General features: G+C 37.2%; 3 protein-coding genes across 3 annotated transcripts; 2 read left to right on the top strand and 1 right to left on the bottom strand.

Moving 5' to 3' along the window:
* The first annotated feature begins 1,272 nt into the window (after positions 1 to 1,272).
* LOC119069398 (upstream activation factor subunit spp27) lies at positions 1,273 to 2,744 on the top strand. Its single transcript, XM_037173445.1, has 3 exons — positions 1,273 to 1,414; positions 1,996 to 2,375; positions 2,441 to 2,744. The coding sequence occupies exons 1-3, from the start codon at positions 1,372 to 1,374 to the stop codon at positions 2,699 to 2,701; spliced, it is 684 nt and encodes a 227-aa protein (XP_037029340.1). The 5' UTR covers positions 1,273 to 1,371; the 3' UTR covers positions 2,702 to 2,744.
* Positions 2,745 to 5,902: 3,158 nt separating this feature from the next.
* Positions 5,903 to 6,775, bottom strand: LOC119069400. The gene is made up of 2 exons (XM_037173446.1): positions 6,602 to 6,775; positions 5,903 to 6,518 (listed from the first exon to the last, which is right to left on the bottom strand). Exons 1-2 carry the CDS (start codon positions 6,644 to 6,646, stop codon positions 5,967 to 5,969), a joined length of 597 nt encoding a protein of 198 aa, XP_037029341.1. The 5' UTR covers positions 6,647 to 6,775; the 3' UTR covers positions 5,903 to 5,966.
* Positions 6,776 to 12,424: 5,649 nt separating this feature from the next.
* Positions 12,425 to 13,906, top strand: LOC119069401. The gene is made up of 3 exons (XM_037173447.1): positions 12,425 to 12,616; positions 12,694 to 13,252; positions 13,318 to 13,906. Exons 2-3 carry the CDS (start codon positions 12,697 to 12,699, stop codon positions 13,740 to 13,742), a joined length of 981 nt encoding a protein of 326 aa, XP_037029342.1. The 5' UTR covers positions 12,425 to 12,616; positions 12,694 to 12,696; the 3' UTR covers positions 13,743 to 13,906.
* The last annotated feature ends 6,999 nt before the right edge of the window (positions 13,907 to 20,905 follow it).

The following is a 20,905-nucleotide window of genomic DNA, read 5'->3' as shown; positions in this document are numbered from 1 at the left end:
GCCTGGTCGGTTGTCCTGTAGAGGCGCCACCTTTTTTTTACAGTACTTCATTCTCACCGTACTATTTTTGTGTGTAACAACTTCACATTGATTCATTCCCATGAAATGTCACTGCAGTGAAGTTTGTTCATGGAAAAATAATTCAGTGACAGCAGACTTTTGATGAAGAAAAGTACTAAATTGTAATAGATTTTATCCTTAGTTTCTAAACTCCATTCTCCTATTGGGAGTTTTTCGCGGTTTTGTTTTTGAATTTAATTTCGCGTGTCCGGAATATATTTTCAAATTTTTAACGTTAAAAAATTGTGATAGCGGAAGCAGACGAAGATTTTAAATGTCACATTTTCCAGTACGTAACCTGAAGTATGGTTTCCACTAAGCAATGCGTACTCCGTGTAAAAGCCAAGGGCCCTCTCAACAGAACAAACTGACAACTTAAAATGAAAAAACATATATTTGAATGTGTGTGTGACAGCTCTGTGTACAGACAGTAAATAGGGACTCTTAATGTAAAAAATAAAGGGGCTCATAATGTCAAAAGCAAAGCAAAGTTGACGTTTTCGTGTTAGTGGTGTGTGATATATAATTTTTCAATGAATTTCGTTCATAATTCCTCTAGGTAATCTACCTCTATGGTGAAAGTCATGAGATAGCAAGTTGTCAAGGAAACAAAGCAAAAATTGAAAGAATTCAATTTTGTCTCTCACACGGGGTACTTTTTTGATAAGTAAAAATAAGCCTTATTCGAAATAGACAGCTCCTCTGATTTTATGAATGAAATTCAGGGTTGCATAACATAACCATTTGGTCTTTGGTCCTGACAAGACATGTTCTGAATTTAATCCGATATAATCGGAACTCTACTGTCAAGGTCCGAACCGTCCGAACATATTCATTTATAGATCGTATTTTTATGGTTGAGGTATTACCTCTATCCGTCGAAACGGTGTCCCAGCCGTCATAATAGCATCTCTCTGATACCGATTGATTTTTGTTCGATATTCTCCTTCTATCAATTTTCGTGTCTATAGTAAATACTACGAAATGGAATAGAAAGTCGTGAAATTACCTCCAAACTATATTTACATTGGTCCGAACGATTCGTAACTCCAAACTTGCGTTTTCTTAAAGTAGCGAACATTGAGATGCAAAGGTACAATATTCAAATTTGTCGTGCCAATTTAAAAAAAAACATTTTTGTTACAACAACGCCATCTTCATGGTTTGCAATGTACTTTCTTGACGCTATTGACACATTTTTCGTGCGTTACAGTTCAATGCGTTGGTTCGATGACAAAACATGTGACATTTTAAACATATCTCTATCAGTCAAACCAGTTTGATTAGGCGAAAGCAACAACAATCAGCGACATGGAGAAAATTACCACGGAAATACTTCGCAAAGAAATTCACGGTAATTCGATTAATTCTGTGACTCTGTGCCTGTTAAATAGTTGAATTATTTTACTAATTCGTCGAGTAATTTCATTCATCGAGCAAAATGCTCCAAAACCGATTCCATTAGTTTGTAAAACTGGAGCATTTTTCAAACAATGGCTGCATTGGCATTGTACTTTTTACAAAAAATGAGCGCCGGCGGAAAATTTATTTAATCCGAAATGGATTTATGTGATAAACGACGTTCGATTTGTGAGCATTAAGATGTGATTGCTCGAAAGTGATTCGTGTTAAGCTTTCGAAGTGACTTCCTATTTTTCCTCCATTCAAAGACTCAGTTTGAGGTTAGGATAAACGAAAGTGGATTTTGTTTTGGTTTTGCTTCTGTCAACCCATGATACTTGCGAATTCTGAAGCATCAAAAATAGTTGTACTATACCGTAGTAGTAGCGTCTTTTACACGACACAATGTACACAGCCAAGCAATTCCCTTTCGAAGGGGATTCCTGACGCGATTGCTGATTGTTTTAAATGTCGACGAATGTTACACGGCGTCTCATTTGTTGATTGTAATGTTTCCGTCTTTTTTTTGTGTAGAAATACTTAAGGATGCTGATCTTACGGATATGTCCTCGAAAAAAGTGCGCACTCAAATCGAACAGAAGCTCAACTGCGATCTGCTGAGCCGTAAAAAGGAAATCGACAATATGGTCATGGATTATGTCAATTCGAAAGCAAATAGTGACGAGGACAGCGACGCCGACAGTGACGAATCAGCAGACGATCCGAAGCCGGTCAAACGACCAGCACCCGCTAAAAGTAATTCCACTGCCAAGAAGCAAAAAGTCGACTCCGATGACGGCGCATCCAAGGATGACGATTCGGACGATGACTTTAAATCATCACGAAGACAGTCCTCTCGAGGTGGTAAAAAGAAGGCATCGGAAAAGAGTACAAAGAAACCGCGCGTCAAAAAGGTAACATCCCGCTAGCCATTTCGCGCCCCGTTCATTCATTCAATTATTGGATTCGTATTTTGTAGGATGGCGAGAAACGTAAAGGTGGTGGATACACACGTCCGTTGAAGTTGTCGCCGGCATTGAGTGCATTGTTGGGTACGGAAGCAGCACCGCGACACGAGGTCGTGGCAAAAGTTTGGGCCATAATTAAAGAACGAAATCTCTACGATCCGAAAAATCGACAGTATGCGATTTGTGACACAGAACTGCGAAAGGTGATGGGAATTAAACGTTTCCGAACGTTTGGTATGTTAAAATATCTGAAAAATCATTTTTTGGAATAAAATTTCAAATGCACAGATGTATCAACTGTTGCAAGTAAGTTAACTGCCATTTTCATTTGTTCCACCGCACTTGCAGGGTTATGAAAGTCCGGATTGTGAAAGTGATGCAGGACCAACGTATACGAAATTAAAAAGGAAAATTTCCATTGATCGAATCGGACCGCCGAATAAACCTACCTTCAATGGTCGGTTTATTCGGCGCTGATGTACATTGAATGGATTGACAATTCTTTAGCTTCTTTACACTATTTGACGGAAGAATACCTGACACAGCATAGGTACTTTGTATTCCCGAATATAAGCAAAGGCTGTCTACCTCTTCATTTGACCAAACCTCCATTCCCCAAAAAAACTATTCCCTAACAATCCTAAAGACGACCGTTTCGGCCCGCTAGTCTCAATGATCATCACAGTTCTTCTCTATAATTCCAAAGCGAATTATAAAGCGAAACAAACTTCTTAGGGGCCATCGTCAGGGACGTTAAAAAGTGTAAATCATTGAGACTGTATGCGCTCGACGGTTTTTCAGGTGGGACACTAATGACACTCCTAACAGAAACATCACAACAAAAAGAAAACGTAATGAAAACGTACCTTATGCTCTGCAGCCATAATCAAGCAAAAAAACTTTCCGGTGACGCACGAAAATCCCTCCGGCGACTTGAGAAAACCTCTTCAAAGACAAATGAAACAAGAATAGACCGGCTAAAGCCTGGTGAGGTCTTTTTTCTAATTTCTGTTTTGAACTACCAACTATTGGACCTACCAAAACTACCACATTTTCGAATTGCAATGTAAACTGTGAACTATCGGTGATCAGATAACAAATAATTATTATTTGCCTGGTGTCGATATGCTCATGGTGGCTTTGCAATTTTGAATGTCAATCCAGCTCACAACTACCAAAACTACCGACGACCAAATTTTCGATTTATAAATAGGCGAGCAGTTAGAATAACTTCGTCAGTCGGTGCGTAGTTCTCGAATAGTAAACATCTCTTCCCCAAAAATTACGTTTGGAAGTCAATTATAGCCTTGGTAGTCCAACTACCAACTACCAAATTTTCGAATTGCAATGTTAACTGTGAGCTGTCGGTGATCAGATAACAAATAATTATTATTTGCCTGGTGTCGATATGCTCATGGTGGCTTTGCAATTTTGAATGTCAATCCAGCTCACAACTACCAAAACTACCGACGACCAAATTTTCGATTTATAAATAGGCGAGCAGTTAGAATAACTTCGTCAGTCGGTGCGTAGTTCTCGAATAGTAAACATCTCTTCCCCAAAAATTACGTTTGGAAGTCAATTATAGCCTTGGTAGTCCAACTACCAACTACCAAATTTTCGAATTGCAATGTTAACTGTGAGCTGTCGGTGATCAGATAACAAATAATTATTATTTGCCTGGTGTCGATATGCTCATGGTGGCTTTGCAATTTTTAATGTTAATCCAGCTCGAAACTGCCAACCACCAAAAATACCAACTACCGACTGAGAGCTACCAAAACTACCAAATTTGTGGAACAGACAGACGGACAGACAGACAGACAGACAAACCGGCCATAATAGGGTATTTTTTCTAGAAGAAAAAAGACCTAAAAACGAACGAAAAAATAAAGTCAAAGGACACTAGGTCGAACACAAAAAATCTTCAAAGAAAAATGGCAACGGCAATGGCAGGTAATCAGAACGAAAAGTGGCCATCGAACGATGAACTCTTTGATTCTGCAATTGAGTTTTGGAAAACTGAATCAGCTGCTGAAATACCATCTGAAAAATCGAGCATTCAGAAATCTTGGTCTATTCCAATTATGGAAAGGAAATTTGCCAACCTGCTACTTTCTTTTGAAAATGATGCCTGTCAGAAAGCCCGTTTACTAGCATCATCTCAAGAAGAATCTGGACTGTGGTTGAGCGCTTTACCTTCAACATCTCTTGGTCTATGCCTCGATAACGACACATTAAGAATTTCAGTTGCTTTACGAATTGGAGCAAAAATTTGTCACCCCCATAAATGTATCTGCGGCAAAGAAGTTGATTCTTATGGCTATCATGGGTTGAGCTGTATAAAAGCATCAGGCCGACATCCGAGACATAAAACTTTAAATGAAACACTTAGAAGAGGTATAGTTTCTGCAGGAGTTCCAGCAATTTTGGAACCACCTGGAGTCGCGCGTGAAGATGGAAAACATCCCGATGGACTCACCTTGATACCATGGTCTGCTGGAAAATGTTTGCTATGGGACGCAACTTGCCGAGACACAGTTGCAAAATCGTATTTGATGAACAGTTCAAGACATGTTGGTTGGGTGGCAAAAACGGCAGAGGATAAAAAGATCACACTATATAATTCTCTAATTGGCCAATATCTCTTTGTTCCTTTAGGTTTTGAAACGCTTGGTCCATGGGGTCCTCATGCAAAGCAATTTGTTTCCGAATTAGGCAAGAGAATCTCAAATGTCACTAACGAGAAGAGAGCTACGCTTTTCCTTCGGCAGAGACTATCCATAGACATTCAACGTGGAAATTCAGCTTCTGTGCTCGGTACATTGCCGTCAACCCAATCATTGGACGAGGTTTATTATCTTCTTTCGAATGAGAATAAAAAACGATAGTTAATGTTTTCCCCTGATTCTCCTGAATCAGGCCAGTTTCCATGGTTCTGGATAAATAGAGTAGGGTAATTTTTGTTAAGAATAGAAGCCACTCCATGGGTGGAATTTGTGTCATGTACAGGTACAAATTTAGGATTAATTTTAACGAATAATAAATAACTTGAATTATAAAAAAAAAAAAAAAAGTGGCAATGGTAATGGCAGGCAATCAGAACGAAAAGGCAGGTAATCAGAGGGCATAGAGGATTTGGTCAAATGATGAGTTTTTGTGCAAAAGTGAATGAATGGGTGAATGGGTCTGTGCGTGAGCCGATGGGTTGAGGTATGAATTTGTTATTTCATTAAAATGTTGATTTTTGTTCTTATTTTTGGTTTCATTTGTTTGCTTGATTTTTTACAAAAAGTTTACCCTCCCTACCGTAGAGCGCATACAATAACAAAACTCTCGGCACTGTCGTTTGGCCCGAATCGAATCGGTTGGAAAATAGAGCGCGAAAATGAAAATCTTTCTGGGTCGGATATTATACCATATTATGTCCGATCAGGAGACATACCGTTAGTCTAAAACTCAACCAACTACACGTTTAATTTCGCTTTTTATTCGTAAATAATTGGTGCAAGGGCACATCTGATAAATCTAAAAAACTTAGTTGGTCGACGGGTCTCCAACGCACTGACTTACCGTCGATGGGATTACGAGCAAAATTCTTTTGAATTTTCGCAACTCCTCTTCCAGGAACGGCAACGCATTCGACATAAATTCATTGTTTTTCACTTCCAGCATATTATGAACTCTGCTCACTATGCCCCTTGGATCGCTGGTAATATTCCATTCCACAATCTGATCCAGCACCGTGTTCAGCACGGTAAGCGATTCTCCGTCGATCGGAGTTAGGACAGCGAAAAATTGTTTGACTGCCGCTTGGATATCCTGATCTGCTTGAGCTGAGCAACGAGATATTTGATTGCCAATGCTTTCCGATTCAATGTTCAGTTCATCGCTCGTATCGCTGCTGAGTTGTTGTGATTCCAATGCATTCAATATGTGGGACAAACATTCGTTGACAGTTTCGGTTAGGGTATTCGACATTTCCATTCTAAATTTGAGCAGGGCAGATGTAACGACCGAATGAAGTTCGTCGGTTTGAGATTGGGCATCTTTAAGTAGTTCAGGTAACGTCTGACCACCAACAGTGTTCTGTGTTATTTCATAGTTTAAATAGCACAAACGCTTCGATTACAATTGTGTCCATTGAATGGTTGCCAATAAGAAATGCTCACCTGTTGAATGACCACGCAGACTATAAGCACAAATCCAATTTTCATTTTTTTAGCAACGAGATTGCCGTTTATTTTAATTAGCTTAGGCGCGTCGAAACAGTAACCATATACTGATTGTCTTATGATTGTTTTGCCAAATAGTTTAATGGTCTCGGAGCAACTGTCCAAATATGACTTCCACACAATCTTATCTGTGTGTTTATAGTCGCGATTGAAGCAATTGATCAATTAAACGATTAGGAAATTACGTTTTGGGATCGGAATGTGTTTTATAGGTTTATTGTCATCTGCCATTCATAAAAAATTTAGGTGGGACCGTACTATACGCACGCAAAATGAACGAACACATTGTACGTCTGCTGTCGGTTGAGGTGTAACCACGACAGAGTAAAGTTAACCGGGCAGGAGCGCTGATTTGACTAGGGACCTCAATAATCTAGTAGCCCTAAATTGTTTGCGAATAAAATTTTTCAATTTATTTCAGTGTTCATTTGAGTTCATTTTCATACAGTGTGTTAGGTCCTTTATTTGACGTTTCGAAAATGAACCGCTACTGCCTGGTTTATTTTACTCTGCCGTGGGTGTAACGTTATCGCCGGGCGGCTAATGAAGAACATTTTGGAAAGGCTCTTGGTTCATACAAAATTTTGAAAAAGTCCTCCGGGTATGGCCAGTTCGGGCAGTTTGAGTCTGTAAGCTCACAACATTTTCGAATTCGGTTGCCTAAACAATCGTACCGGCACAAAGGTAGCTTAACAGTAAACGGTTTTGGATGAGTTGTAACGAATATATTGGTTAAGTCTCGAGAAGTTGTAGAAACGTTCAAGTGTAAGTCTCAAGAAACGTTTGATTTGAACAGATTAATCTTCGCAGAGATGGCGAACATTCCTTATGTTTCAACAACAAACTACCGCTTCTTCAAAACCGATCACGTAGCTCCTTAGGCAACGTTGTAAAACAGTTAAGAAGTAAAGTTCCATGGATCGGCGTGCCCGATAGTTACTTACGAAAAACGTACAAAAATACAGTCGATACAACGCAACGGTTCATTTATCGTACTATTCGGTTACACTGACAACCAAAAGTTCGCGTTTACCAACTAAAATTTCAAATTGTCAAATGAAAGAATGTTGACGCTGACAATTCAGCTGTACTGTTCAGTGAAAAAAAAAACGATTAAATGCAATTTTGTACAAAATCATTCAACCGTTTGTTTATGATCACCAATAAACTCAATAATTCGGGATTTTTGTCGTTGTTGTCGGTTAACGTAAGGACTATTTTTGACGCATGACAATTTGTTGTTCTGTACGGATTTTCTGAAATCGTTTTCGATTACATTGTACTGATGAGTGCAATGAATTACACTTCTAAAAAATATATTTCTTAGCCCAATTAACTAAACATCTGGTAAGAAGCTTACTACACTACAGAAAAATTACTTTTCACGAAAATCTCCGTGCCTGTCGAGATACTACACTTTTAGAAATACTGCTTGCAAGCGCAAGTACACTTCTGTAAAATCTGCATAAAATAAGCTTTCGGTCAAAATCACACTGCTAGATAACTCATGAAACATGAGGCGCGTGAAACAACACTGCTATAAAGTTCAGCTATCTATCACTAACTGCTGTTTGTCTTGGTCTTAGCTTTTTTAATATTTGAGAAAAGTTTAGCAAGAAATCACACTGCTAGAAACGTTTCTTTGCAGAACGTTGAGTAAGTATGCAGTACAAGAGCTTACCGCAAAGGCCCACTTCGACACTCTTAGAAACTTCGCTAACACTATTCTTTAGAGATCTGTACGTAATTACTGCTACAAAAGAATTGCCGTGTCAACTTGGTTCTGAAGAGCTCTTTTGGTTTTGGTATTATTTGAAAATATGTTGAAGTTTGTCTGAAAGCTTTTCGTTGGACACTTATTAATAACACTCATAAACTTTCACTTTTCAAAAGTATGAAGGAGCTTGGCGAGACATCACACTGTTAGATTAACTAGCCGTAAAAGTATTTAAAAACAAGGCATCAGAACAGTCGGAGCGTTTGCTGCGACTTAGCCCCGTACGACCCGTAATCCTATTTCGTCCGTAACCATAATACGCCCGTAGCCGTAATACGCCCGGAACCCTAATACGCCCGGAACCCTAATACGTCTACAACCCTCTAATGCGTCTGTTACCAAAATGCAAGTCAAGTTGGGCATGGTCAAATTTACTGAAAGTGTTCATTTTTAAAATTGCGCATAGCGCAATTACGAAAGCCCGTACGAAGTACCTCTCAAATAAAACCAACAATTTACGATATTATTTTAGAAACCCAAAATTGTTTGCCAACTTTCTATTGGGTATTCAATTATCTCTCAAATGAATCAAAAACTAGCAAAATCGGATGAGATTTACTCGATTTATGTGCAAAAAACACTTAGGGCCGAGTGGCGGCCTTAGTCCAAGGGCCCAAATTTGAAACTTTTTTGCCACGTTATTTTCGGTATTCAATTACCTTCCACAAAAAACTAAATCTAGCAAAATCGGATCAGATTTACTCGATTTATGTGCAAAAAACACTTAGAGCCGAGTAGCGGCCTTAGTCCAAGGGCCCAAATTTGAAACGTTTTTCGACACGTTCTTTTCGGTATTCAATTATCTCTCAAATGAAACAAAATCTAGCAAAATCGGATGAGATTTACTCGATTTATGTGCAAAAAACACTTAGGGCCGAGTAGCGGCCTTAGTCCAAAGGCCCAAATTTGAAACTTTTTTCGACACGTTCTTTTCGGTATTCAGTTACCTTCCATAAAAAACTAAATCTAGCAAAATCGGATGAGATTTACTCGATTTATGTGCAAAAAACACTTAGGGCCGAGTAACGACCTTTGAGCCCTCCCAACAAGCTCGCGTTGCATCTTACCCAAAAACAATGTTCAGCAACTTTGTTCTACTCGTCAATACCTTTCATTTGATATATCACAAGCAGCTATTGCGTGCGTATTTCGGTAGATATCGTCGAAAGACTGAAAAACACCTATAGGGCCCTAGCTCTGGAGGGGCCGACCCTACCATGCCCATTTTCGAACTTGACCTTACTTTTGTCGATACCAATCAGGGAAAAAAAGAATTTTGAAAAAAGGTTGTGATTTACTCTAGCTAGAGGGGTCACGGACGGACGGACGGACGGACGGACGGACGGACGGACGGACGGACATTTTTTTTATTGCGGATTCGTCATCTATGAACACAACCAAATGCTTTGCTCTTACTGTCTGCTTCCAATTCGACGTGTTACAAACGGCATATTAATCTTATAAGCCCCCAGTACTTCGTACGGGGCTAAAAATTGACACAAAAAAGAACACTTCTGAGTAAGCTTTTCGTTCACATTATAAAACGCAACCATAAAAGTACACTTCTACAAACTACTAAAACTACACTTTTAGATTATCGCAATCCAAAAGTTTGAACAAGCTTAGGGAGAAATCACACCGTTATCAAAACTAGCTTTTCCTTTAATATAATTGTTACTGATATTAGCCATAAAACTACACTTCTACAAACCACACTTCTACAAACCACACTTCTACAAACCACACTTCTGCAAACCACACTTCTGCAAACCACACTTTTACAAACTAAACTCTATAAGCTTTGAGTTGAGAAATGACACCATTAAAAAAAGCTAGCTATAGAGACATCACTAACTACACTGCTGCTAGAAACGGTATACCTAAAAACGCTCTACACAAAATGCACTTCTACTACACTTAAGAAAAGTCGTATAAATGGAAACAGGTTAGGAAGCTCCTTATTCACGCTTACAAGAAGACCACACAAGTTCTCCAAGCTAAGCTTTCAAAAAGGTTTAAGGCTCCAATGAAATCGTATTGCTAAAACGTTCATCTCAAAACTTTTTTTCTTTAAAATTAAGTTGAAACTTCTTAATAAAATGTCGATGTTCTACCAATGTTTTTGCTACTGCGTTTCATGCCTAAAGGTATCGTTTGAAAAGTTGTGAATGAATTACTAATGAAAAGTTGGAAAATTCACCATGATTTCACCGATAATAATATTCACACTGCGACAATAACTCGCCATGAAACTATTTTTCTGTGTATTCATTTTAAGTTCATACAAGTCACAGTGTGACTGTCACACTGCTAGAAATTCCATTACCACACTTCTACAAATATATTATTGTTGGAAATGGATTGGAACTTGGAACACTGTTGAAAAATCAAAATTGAAATGATGTACGATAAACACTTCACAGAAAAAAAGCACTCCATTACACTGTTACAAAATGTAACGTCCTTGAGTCGATCGATAGTTCAAGTTCATAAAATTTGCATGGTTCTGGATAATTTTACAGTGCTGCTACATCTCTGCAGACATACGAAGAAAGAAAAATTAGATCTTGAAGTAAATTTTCCTGTAAAACAACCGAAGCTTTTGAGAAAGTGTTGTAGTTTGTAGTAATGATCTTAGAGTAATTATACCTAGAGAGGAAATTTGTACGATGAAATGTGCACATATAAAAAAGTCCACTGGAAAATGCGTCCGATTTAGGTAGGCTGTTTTTCAAAAGAATCCCTCATAAGATACACATTTCGTATAATTTTACACCAATTTATGCATGCTTTGACGCTTTTCTCTTTTGATAGTTCAATTTGCCCTCTTAATTAAGAGGGCAAACACATATATTTCCTCTCTAGGGGTAATTACTCTTATAGGTAATGATTTAAAAAAATCAAATTTAGGTTCGATGTAAAAGTAAACGTAAAAACTTCTTTTCTATAATTATTGAAGTCGAAGATGAATAGCAAAACTATTGATAACTACTCCAGCCTGAGAATTTTTTTTTTAAATAAAATTAAAAAGGAAAACATGGGTGCCACCTGTTGATATAGCTTTAAAGTCAAATCTGAGAAAATTAAAAAAGTTTTTGACGGTGTAAATACTGCACACTTCTACAAATTCCTAAATATTATTTCAATATTTTTAAAAGTGTTTCAATTTATCGTATCTACACTTTTAAAAATACGATCAACAGTCATGAAACTTTCACTTCGATGTTTCTACTGCAAATTCATTAGGTAATCTTGCAAATTCATTAGGTAATCTTTTTGTATAGGTAATTCGGTACACACGTCCAGTTGATTTTGTACATAGAATACATTATCATTTCCAATGTTGGTTAAAATAACAAAACAAAAATATCGTAAATTGTGTGAGTTGATTTACTTGTAACTCTGTAACAAGCTTTACACTTCTAGATATTCCGTGCGAAAATTGTATCGCAATATTTTTTAGAGTGTTCTCGCATTTACACAGTTAGAAAATGCAACACAAACTTTTTTTAGAACATGTTTGAAGTGCAATGGTGAGTAGGGCGCCGAAAAAAGTGCTTGAATAGTGAAATTACGTTATTTCGCCCTTACACAGAGTAACTGTTTTTGAGACTTAAATTCTTATAAATCCTAAAAATTCCTTAAAGTTATTAGTTTAAATTCCAGAGTGTCAAGCTGAGCCAATGACGTCGACAAGAAGATTCGGTATAACTCTTGTCAAAGTCAACCTAAAGTCAGCGTTTTTCGAAGTAGTTTCCTCTCGTAAAATTCTTAGAAGAAATTGAAAAAATGGGTCCTGCGGTAACTGTCATGAAAAAGCTGTTCAAGTACGTCTCACAAGAAAATCGTAAAGATTGACAATGAAAATAAATTTAAAATGGTGCGCCAAAAATACTTTTCCATGATGAACTACAGAGGGTGCACCTAAGCTGTGTTTTGGATTTTGGGCTCAACAACAAAAACAAACAGTGTAAGCTAAGCAGTCAAATCCATTCAATTCAACAGTCGAACGTATTTTTGTTTTAAGAAATTGACCTTCGCAGAGCACAATCAAACAGTTATTTTTTGTCGTTGAACTCGTAATTTGAGTGTAATTCATTGTTCAGCTGAACGTATATTGCCCACTTGATTCCCTGTAATATATTTATGTTGATGGGTCGAATACTTTCATTGCGGTAGGTTAACGAAAGAAAAGGTTTTTTTTTAAAGAAATCGTCAATTTGTTTCAACTGTGTGTTCAATTCTCAAACAGAAAATGGACCGGATAATATCACTGAAAAAGACTGATTCCAATTCGTTGCTCAGCAACACAAGCATATCATCGGAACTTGGCTATGAAACTGCTCAAGACGACAGCATTTCGTCATTGTACTATTCGATTAATGATGATACCCTAACCGAATCTCCAAATTTATCGGATCATGATGCAGAACCAACTACTGTTTTGGATCACGTTTTTCAATCACATCCCATCGGAGGGCCTTCCACTGCGACATCGGTCGGAACGAATTCTTTAAAGGAAATTTCAATCGGCCAGGTGACTTCAACGGATAATCCTCAACCGATTTATTCGTCCGGTCCTGATGACATTGCCGAAAGGTCAATGGTAGCTGTGCCAGCAATTCCGTTGATGCAAAGTATACATTATGGACTGGATGCAAAAGACATGGATGCTGTAGCTGCAGCACAAAACATAATTTCTACATTACCGCCCCCAAATAATATTGCTGGTAGTTCCCGAATAGTGCAGGAACTTTACGTCGTAGCAGTGTCTCAACGGCAAACACACAGAGCGCCGGAGCTAGGCCGAGGTATGGAATAAATGATTTTTCGACTCGCAAATCAAATCGAATAATTTACGTTACAATAATTTCAGCCGCACGACGCGCAACAGTACGATTTCAAGACAATCCACCACGTCGACATGAATCGGTGGTTCGTCGTGAGGTGTCACGAAGAAGTGAGATGCCTCGTCGATCGGTTTTGCCGTTGGCACGTCGAACCCAGGCGGAGCCTAATATTAACGCCAGATCAATGCCACTCGGAACGCTTACGGACAACAATGCAGGAGCAAAAGCCGAGTCACACGTCTGTGATATATGTAAGAAATCGTTTCCATTAAGATCGACATTGAATGTACATAAGAGTTCGCACAAAATCGACTGCAAATATTGCGATCGAAAATTCCAGAAGCCTTTGGCCCTGTCAATTCATTTAAAAGAAAATTGTCAAAAAATTCCATCAGCCATACGGCGAAAGATCTTAACCAAAGAGTTCAAAAATGTCTCGTCGAGAATGTGACTTAATGTTAAAGTAGCGATAGGCTCAGGTGTGTATTTATATAGTCGTTTCCGAGTCGGTTTATATAATTTGAATTTTTACGCGAAAGCGCAATAACGTTTATCGAACCAGCAAAATAAATTCTTTCTTCCAATCCAATTCTGGCAATTGTGTCCAATCATTTGACGGTTGTCGAGTAAGTGTAGCTCTAGGGAGCGCGAAAGAAACCGATCCAAACATGTCTCTCCGGTCTCCTCCGGTGGCGGAAAAAATCAAAAACCGAAAATTTTCACTGTACATTGGACCTTCACAAAAAAAAACTTTGAGTTATTTTCGTCCCGTTTCTTTTTTGTTATTTCTACTCGATACAGTCCACGCTATCATATTAAAATGAAAAAAGTTTGAAAGAAATAAAAACTGGACTTTGGTTTGTGATAACCAATGTTCCCAATGGTCGATTTCAGAGCAAATTGAAAACTCCAGATTTTCGACGATATTCATCCAGAACATTGGAGTAGAAATAAAAAAAAAAGAAAAAAAAAACGGGACGAAAATAACTCAAAGTTTTTTTTGGTGATAAGGCGAGAATGGTCTAAACTACCGCTACTTGATTTTTCGACACCTGAACTCGTTCCAGACCATATTTTGAAAAGTGGTTTTTGTGGGATCTAAGGATCACTAGAATTTTTTGTGGACCGGTCTCATACGCGACGGAATAAATCAACGCAAAAAGTTAAACAGTTTTCCACCAGTTACTCTCTTTGTCGTAGTCATCTCTTCTATATGTAGGCGAGAACAATGATATTGAAACATAATTCCACAAATATTCTCAGTCGGGCTCACGATCCACTGAAACGATTTACTCGAACTTCTTCTCTGGTTGCTGCACCATTTACATCATCTTTCATTTTCCATTGTGTTTGAAGTTCTATCTTCAGGCCGTATTTCCGCTCAGTTCAGTCGATTTTGCCTATCTTAGAATTTAAACCCACAATTACCTTTCAGGGTGTAAATGCTATTCAAGCTATCGAAGGGTTCCTAACTGCACCTACAGTATTTCAGTGCAAGTACAGTATTTCAATAAAGAGAGAAGCAAAATATTTTGTATTGGGTGACGTGATGTTGTGTCAGTAACAACATGTTCTGGTTCAATCGATTTAGGAATCAAAAACCCGGTCTTACCGTCTTACTAGCTTCTATCCTTAGAGCTTTTACTTTTCTATGCATGGGATCGTTTGTTCACAAGTCGGAACACTCATCTAATCCAAATGGCCAGTGACAAATATTTGGCCTGAACTATGAAACAGCGTTTCAACGAACATTCACCGTACAATTCACCGTAGGAGCGATTGTTAATTTAGATGATTTTACATGCGTGAGAATCGTATTTTTCATGTTTCAAGCACTACTTTTGATACACTGACTAATTGCCCCTGAGCATTTAAAATCTATTACATAACTCGGGATAAAACTGAAAAGTCTCGTTTTTTGTGTTTATTGACCTCGGCTGCGCCTCGGAAATACAAAGTTTACCCGACAACTCTATTTTTAATCCTTTTATCCCTTTTTATGTAAAAGACTATATTTAAATAAAAATCATTGGTTTTTCGTGTCTTAGAACTACTGTATCCTACTGTAATAGACTGTAATAAACGATTCCTATACGAAGAACTCAAAAGAATATAATAGTAAGTATTAACCGGTATTAATATAACGCGAGTTCACGAATTCGTTGCAGTAGCTTTTTCCATTTGCATTCAGATGGCAGTAAATGTCGTTTTTATTAGTGTTCAAGTGGTTGAAGTCTAAGCTTAAGCTTAACAGAATTGTTGTTAAAATTTCTTGACCTACGATTCAATACCCGGACACAGAAAATGTACGTTACGTTTGAAATGTTTCGATTTTATTAATCAGCGACAAAATCATTTCAACTGATAGTTCTTTCATTTTTTTTAACATTCTTCAATCCGAGTGTTACAACCAATAGGGTGTCGACTTAAATCAAAGTCAAAATAAAAATTCGGTATTTGAAATATTTTTTGGGATATATACTCTAACGCAGTGCCTATATTCGCAAAAATATTTTCGACTTTTTCATTCTACCAAAAAATTGCCAACTTTTGGCTTCAAAAACAAAGCTCCTATGAGTTTTTTCAACTTGTTATCAAAAAACTTCTCTGCAATGGATTCTCTATGAGATTACCTGTTCAGACATACCTCACACGATGTATGATGTCGTGATTTGCCGATTTTATTTGCAAATAAAGTTGAAATTTTTTGTCGAAAAGTCTTACTCGGGAACACTGACAGAGTTACCCTGCCCGATTGACGGCGAAGATAAACAACGTTCTTATGGTATTTCATAGCTGGACTCCTCAGCTATTCACTACAGTTAGCAGCAATGTCTTCTGTTCCCAACTGCCCGAGATATCTGTCAACATTGTGTGCAATTTCATGCTACTACCCCAAAAATCAAAAATCAGTCTAGAGGCAAGGAAAAAATCAATTTTTAATTTTTTTTTTGCTGTTTCGGATTCCTTGGTCAATTCTGAGTACAGCCTGGGGCCAGGCCTTTTAAAATAAAAACAAAATGAAAATACGACCCACCCTAATAGAAATGCTTCTGGCAATATTGCTCCCATATTACCAATCCTACATTTACACACTACAAATTGCCGAATTTAACTCTTAGCAAAGAAACTCATTCTTTTCCAATTAAAAGAGTCTATCAAAATCAGTTAAATAATCAATCATGTCGTGCTAGGCTAAAAACACAAGCAATTTTCCATTGCTGAGATCGATAATTATCGTACATTTTCCACTGTTTAGCCTATTCTACAAATCGGACCACAACGGAAAGCGCAGCATACTTGTCGATGCCGATATTAGCTAAGGAAAATTGCTCGTGTGTTAAGTAGATAACGTTTCTGATCATACTTCACCAACCCTTCAAAATACGAATATGCAGTTTAGAGGTTGAAGGTTTCGCATAGGATTTTTGTATTTGTATATATTTATTCGAGATTCATCGAAGAAAGCACGCTCAGTTGCTGAAAAAGCAGAGAGACATAAGCATAACCATTATATTTCTTTGAAGCAAAATTATTTATTAACACCGATCGCTTTTGAGACATCAGGTTGCATGGGTCCAGAAACAAAGAAATTTGTTGATAAATTAGGTTCTTTGATGAAGAGAGTAACTGGTGAAGTTAAATCAAAGGAATTTCTTTTACAACGGATTTCTAACGCGATACAACGTGGAAACGCAGCTTGCATTTTGGACACATTGGGGAAGAATAAGACAGATGACTTTTATTTATTGTAATTTTATTTTTTGAAAGAAAAGATCGATTTTTTACTGGCTGCGTCATTATTGTGAGCAGTCTTTTTTTTCGCTCAATAAAATAATTACTACAGAAAAAAATGTATTAGGCCGAAAACTCACGAGCAATATTGAGTTGATGCCATCGACAATTATGCTGTGTTTAACATTATAATCCGTTTCATAGCATATCATGAAAAACCACAGCATAGTTGTCGATCTCAGCGACGCAAAATTGCTCGTGTGTTTTCGCCTTTACTCAGTGAAAAACCCGTGGTATGCGTAGCACGATTATTTTTGATAATATCGAGATAAATTTGCTGTTTGACACAGTGAAAATGGGAGCAATAATCAGTAAAGTCTTAGAATTTGGATGAACTGGTAACATTCCTATGAGTTAGCAAGATGTTTGAATGACGGAACAGTTTCCAATTAATGACTTTAAACTCTGCATACATTGCATTCCCCATCACCCACCCTCATTTCCGAAACGTATATCATTTAAAAAAAATCGATTAAAACTGAAAATAAAACTAGTTCATAGAGCATACAGGTCTACACATACGAGTACGACTATATATCCATCAAAAAGCAATAAATTGTTGAGTTATTTGTTTGTTCAGTTGAAATTATCCATTACACCTGTAAAAGCCGAAAATCCATCAATCAAATGGTGTTATTGGTAGGGATACCGCCAGATAAACATGCTATAGTGGAATGGATTTGATATACAACATGAAGCTGAACATTTGTTATGTATTTTGTAAATGGGTAGCAAGCGATACGCGTTATTAAGTAAGGGGTCAGAATGTGGGAGCAAAGCCATAATATTTGTACAACGCCAGAGCAAATTCGAGTCACTTTTTTTTTTGTTGTTGTCTCTCGTATTTGTGTGCAAATACGTTCAAATTCAAATAAACGAAAAATAGGAATTACGTGTACTCCGGGTGCACCGTTATGCACACGGAAAGTACTCATTGGTTGTATTGGGTATCGTTTCGTTCTTCGCTTTTTTATTGGAAAATATAATTTTGATTACAATAAAGATGAAAACTTTCGCAAATAATGCTCAATAAAATGTATATTTGATGGGCGCCGGTATTGCCATCCAGATAGAATGTGACGAAATAATTATATTTTAATAATTACCAACCTCTATAAAAGTGGTGTTACCCAAATACTAAACTGAAACTTTAAAATGGAAAAAGTCTTGGAAATGAAATCAATTGAAAAATTAAAACGATAAAACTTTTTGAACAAACTTTGCAACTATCTCAATTGAAGTAGAAAACCTGACGGTATTTTCCTTTAACTTAAAATACTTCCATCGAAAGTTTTCACTGTTTGAACACTTTTTCTGCGATAAAAATATCTTCAATAGCACTACCGACGATTCAATTGGGTACATGTTGATGTATTTATGTAATATACATTATATGAAAGGTGAATGCGAGTATTTATGAAAATAAATAAGTCCCCCCCCCCTGTTTCTAAAATCAACAGATTAATGTTTCATTTTCGAGGAGTAGCGCATTAGAAATTTACACAGAAACACTACAATTCGAATCGATCTGCAGAGAAAAGTTTGAAATATTTTACCTTGTGTATACGTTAACGTCACTGAATTTTAAACATGAATTTGTCTCAGCTGTTTTTCAGCTGGTCCATTCATTCGTACAAAACGGCTCAAGCATTTGTATACGGTCTTACCACTAACACTTTTAAGCACATTTGTTTGTATAAAAGAACAGCTCTGTTTTTCAGCTGTCTAAATGTCTAAATTTCAGTGACGTCAACTGTGAGTATTATTATTAGCGTATGGTTTTGTTATGCCTCTCTTTGTACAAAAATCGCAATTAAGTCAAATCGTTAAAATTACACAATCAAATACTGAGGCTTTTCTAGAGTTGCAAAGTCTTCAGCTACTCGATGACATTGCCATAGTCAGTCTGATTATGTAGGTCCGCTCAAAATTAAAAATTAAAAGTGTTGAATTGAAATTTGTTTTTCAATTCAATTGTTCATCTATTTATTCATCATTTTTGATTTGATTTGAAACATTTTATTTATCAAAAGATTACAGAATTTACAAAACCAAGTAATCAGACTGATAAAATCATTACGGTGCCAACATCGATTAACTGTGATGTAGCACGAAGAAGCAAACCGGAAGTGGAAGCAACCCAGTCGACCCGTCAAAATTGCAATCCACCTTATGCTTGTAGTACGAATGAATTGTGTGTCATGAGTTGCTGCAACGACGAGAATAGCCAGTAACGATCCTTCATCGTGAGGAGGACTTCACCCTGGAACGAAAAATCTCACGAGAATCACTGGTTCTAAAAACGTCTATAAATCTTTCAAATTCTCTACATGCCTCAGCAATCGGCTCATGATAGCCATAAAGCGTTCTATGGCGTGGAGGACGAAAAACATTAAAGTGACGCAAACCGTATGGGTGGTCAGGCATATGACGATACGAATCAAACATCGTAGTCAACTTCGGCGAGTTCACTCTGGCCTTCAGCACATCATACAAGAAAAACACACGCGCGTTCCTCCTCCTAGTGGACAGCCGCTCAAGACACAAAACCCTCCGACGCTCGTCATACGGAAGAAGCTCATAGTTCCGATTTCTCCTTACCGAGTGCCTTAGAGCATACAAAACAAACCTCTTCTGTACAGACTCAATGGTGTCGCTGAGCTCAACACCAGAAGGAGACCAGACCACGGAAGCGTATTCAAGATGAGACCTGACATGCGCAAATATATCATTGCGATTGGATCGTAATTCTGCCTGTTACGACCAGTTAATTTTAACGTCTTTTTGTAACTAGTGTAACTAGCTTTTTGTAAAAGTAAAGCATCCACCGAAACAGCGAAACAAAACATTTATCACTCCAAATGGTAAATCATTGCTTTTTAGGCAATAAATATAATTGAGACGGTAAAAAAGGTTACAAATTAAGGCCATTTTATTGATTGGCCAAGAATGTCGTCATTTAAAAAAATAGACCAGAACCAGCCGGCGCACATATCTAACTGTGACAGAATACTTTTGATGATTTTACATACCAAAAGATTCACCTCATCATTAAGACAACGATTATCACCACGATAGGTGAGTTTTTTTTGTATAGAGACGCCTGTAGCGAGATAGAAGGAACATGTGAATGACAGTTGGCTCTTATGTCAGAGAATGTGAGTGAATATATATGCAATTTTCTCAAATTCTCTTCCGTAGGAGCCAACTGTTATTCACATGTTCTTTCTATCTCGCCATATACGTATTTCTCTGTATAGGGAATCTTCTTGTTATGTCATCGTATCGTCCTGCGTTCCTACCTTCCCAACAGTAAACATCCTTCATTGTTTGTAAAAAATTAGTCAACACATTCAAAACGTTACGTTGGCCCTTAATTAGGATCAAAAACAGGATAGAGGTTATGCAAAAGGTCACAAAACAGTTTTTTGTTTTGTTTTTAAATTAAATGCAAACTGCAATGCAAATGATTTTCAATCAATGTGTGGGGGTATCATTTTTGTCGGTATAAGTAAACTATATATATTCATCACCGTTGTCGTATTTTAAACTGATTTAAAATTGAATTCGATTATAGAGAAAAGAAATTTCAAATAACTTTTAATTGGCTTTACATCGATTTTAATACGAGGCAAAACCGTGATATAAATCTCTTAGTTGAATAAATTAAAAAAAAATTCATGAAAAAGAATATTAATTTAAAAATTAAAAAGTTATTCAACATATCAAGGAATCTGGTTGGGGTTTTAAAAAAAAATGAAAGAAAAACTGAATCATAACGGGCTGCGGCTACGGTAATAATTTCGCATAAAATTATCA

The sequence above is a fragment of the Bradysia coprophila genome, assembly GCF_014529535.1.
Source record: "Bradysia coprophila strain Holo2 chromosome X unlocalized genomic scaffold, BU_Bcop_v1 contig_327, whole genome shotgun sequence".
Lineage (NCBI taxonomy): Eukaryota > Metazoa > Arthropoda > Insecta > Diptera > Sciaridae > Bradysia > Bradysia coprophila.
Note: the sequence above shows the minus strand (reverse complement) of the source record. Positions and strands in the feature narration are given on the sequence as shown.

Coding starts and splice junctions, on each gene's coding strand:
- LOC119069398 (XM_037173445.1), top strand. CDS start 1,372: ATGGAGAAAATTACCACGGAAATACTTCGCAAAGAAATTCACG. Junction 1,415..1,995: donor ACTTCGCAAAGAAATTCACG/GTAATTCGATTA, acceptor TTTTTTGTGTAG/AAATACTTAAGGATGCTGAT. Junction 2,376..2,440: donor AGAAACCGCGCGTCAAAAAG/GTAACATCCCGC, acceptor CGTATTTTGTAG/GATGGCGAGAAACGTAAAGG.
- LOC119069400 (XM_037173446.1), bottom strand. CDS start 6,646: ATGAAAATTGGATTTGTGCTTATAGTCTGCGTGGTCATTCAACAG. Junction 6,519..6,601: donor TCTGCGTGGTCATTCAACAG/GTGAGCATTTCT, acceptor GAAATAACACAG/AACACTGTTGGTGGTCAGAC.
- LOC119069401 (XM_037173447.1), top strand. CDS start 12,697: ATGGACCGGATAATATCACTGAAAAAGACTGATTCCAATTCGTTGCTC. Junction 13,253..13,317: donor AGCGCCGGAGCTAGGCCGAG/GTATGGAATAAA, acceptor CAATAATTTCAG/CCGCACGACGCGCAACAGTA.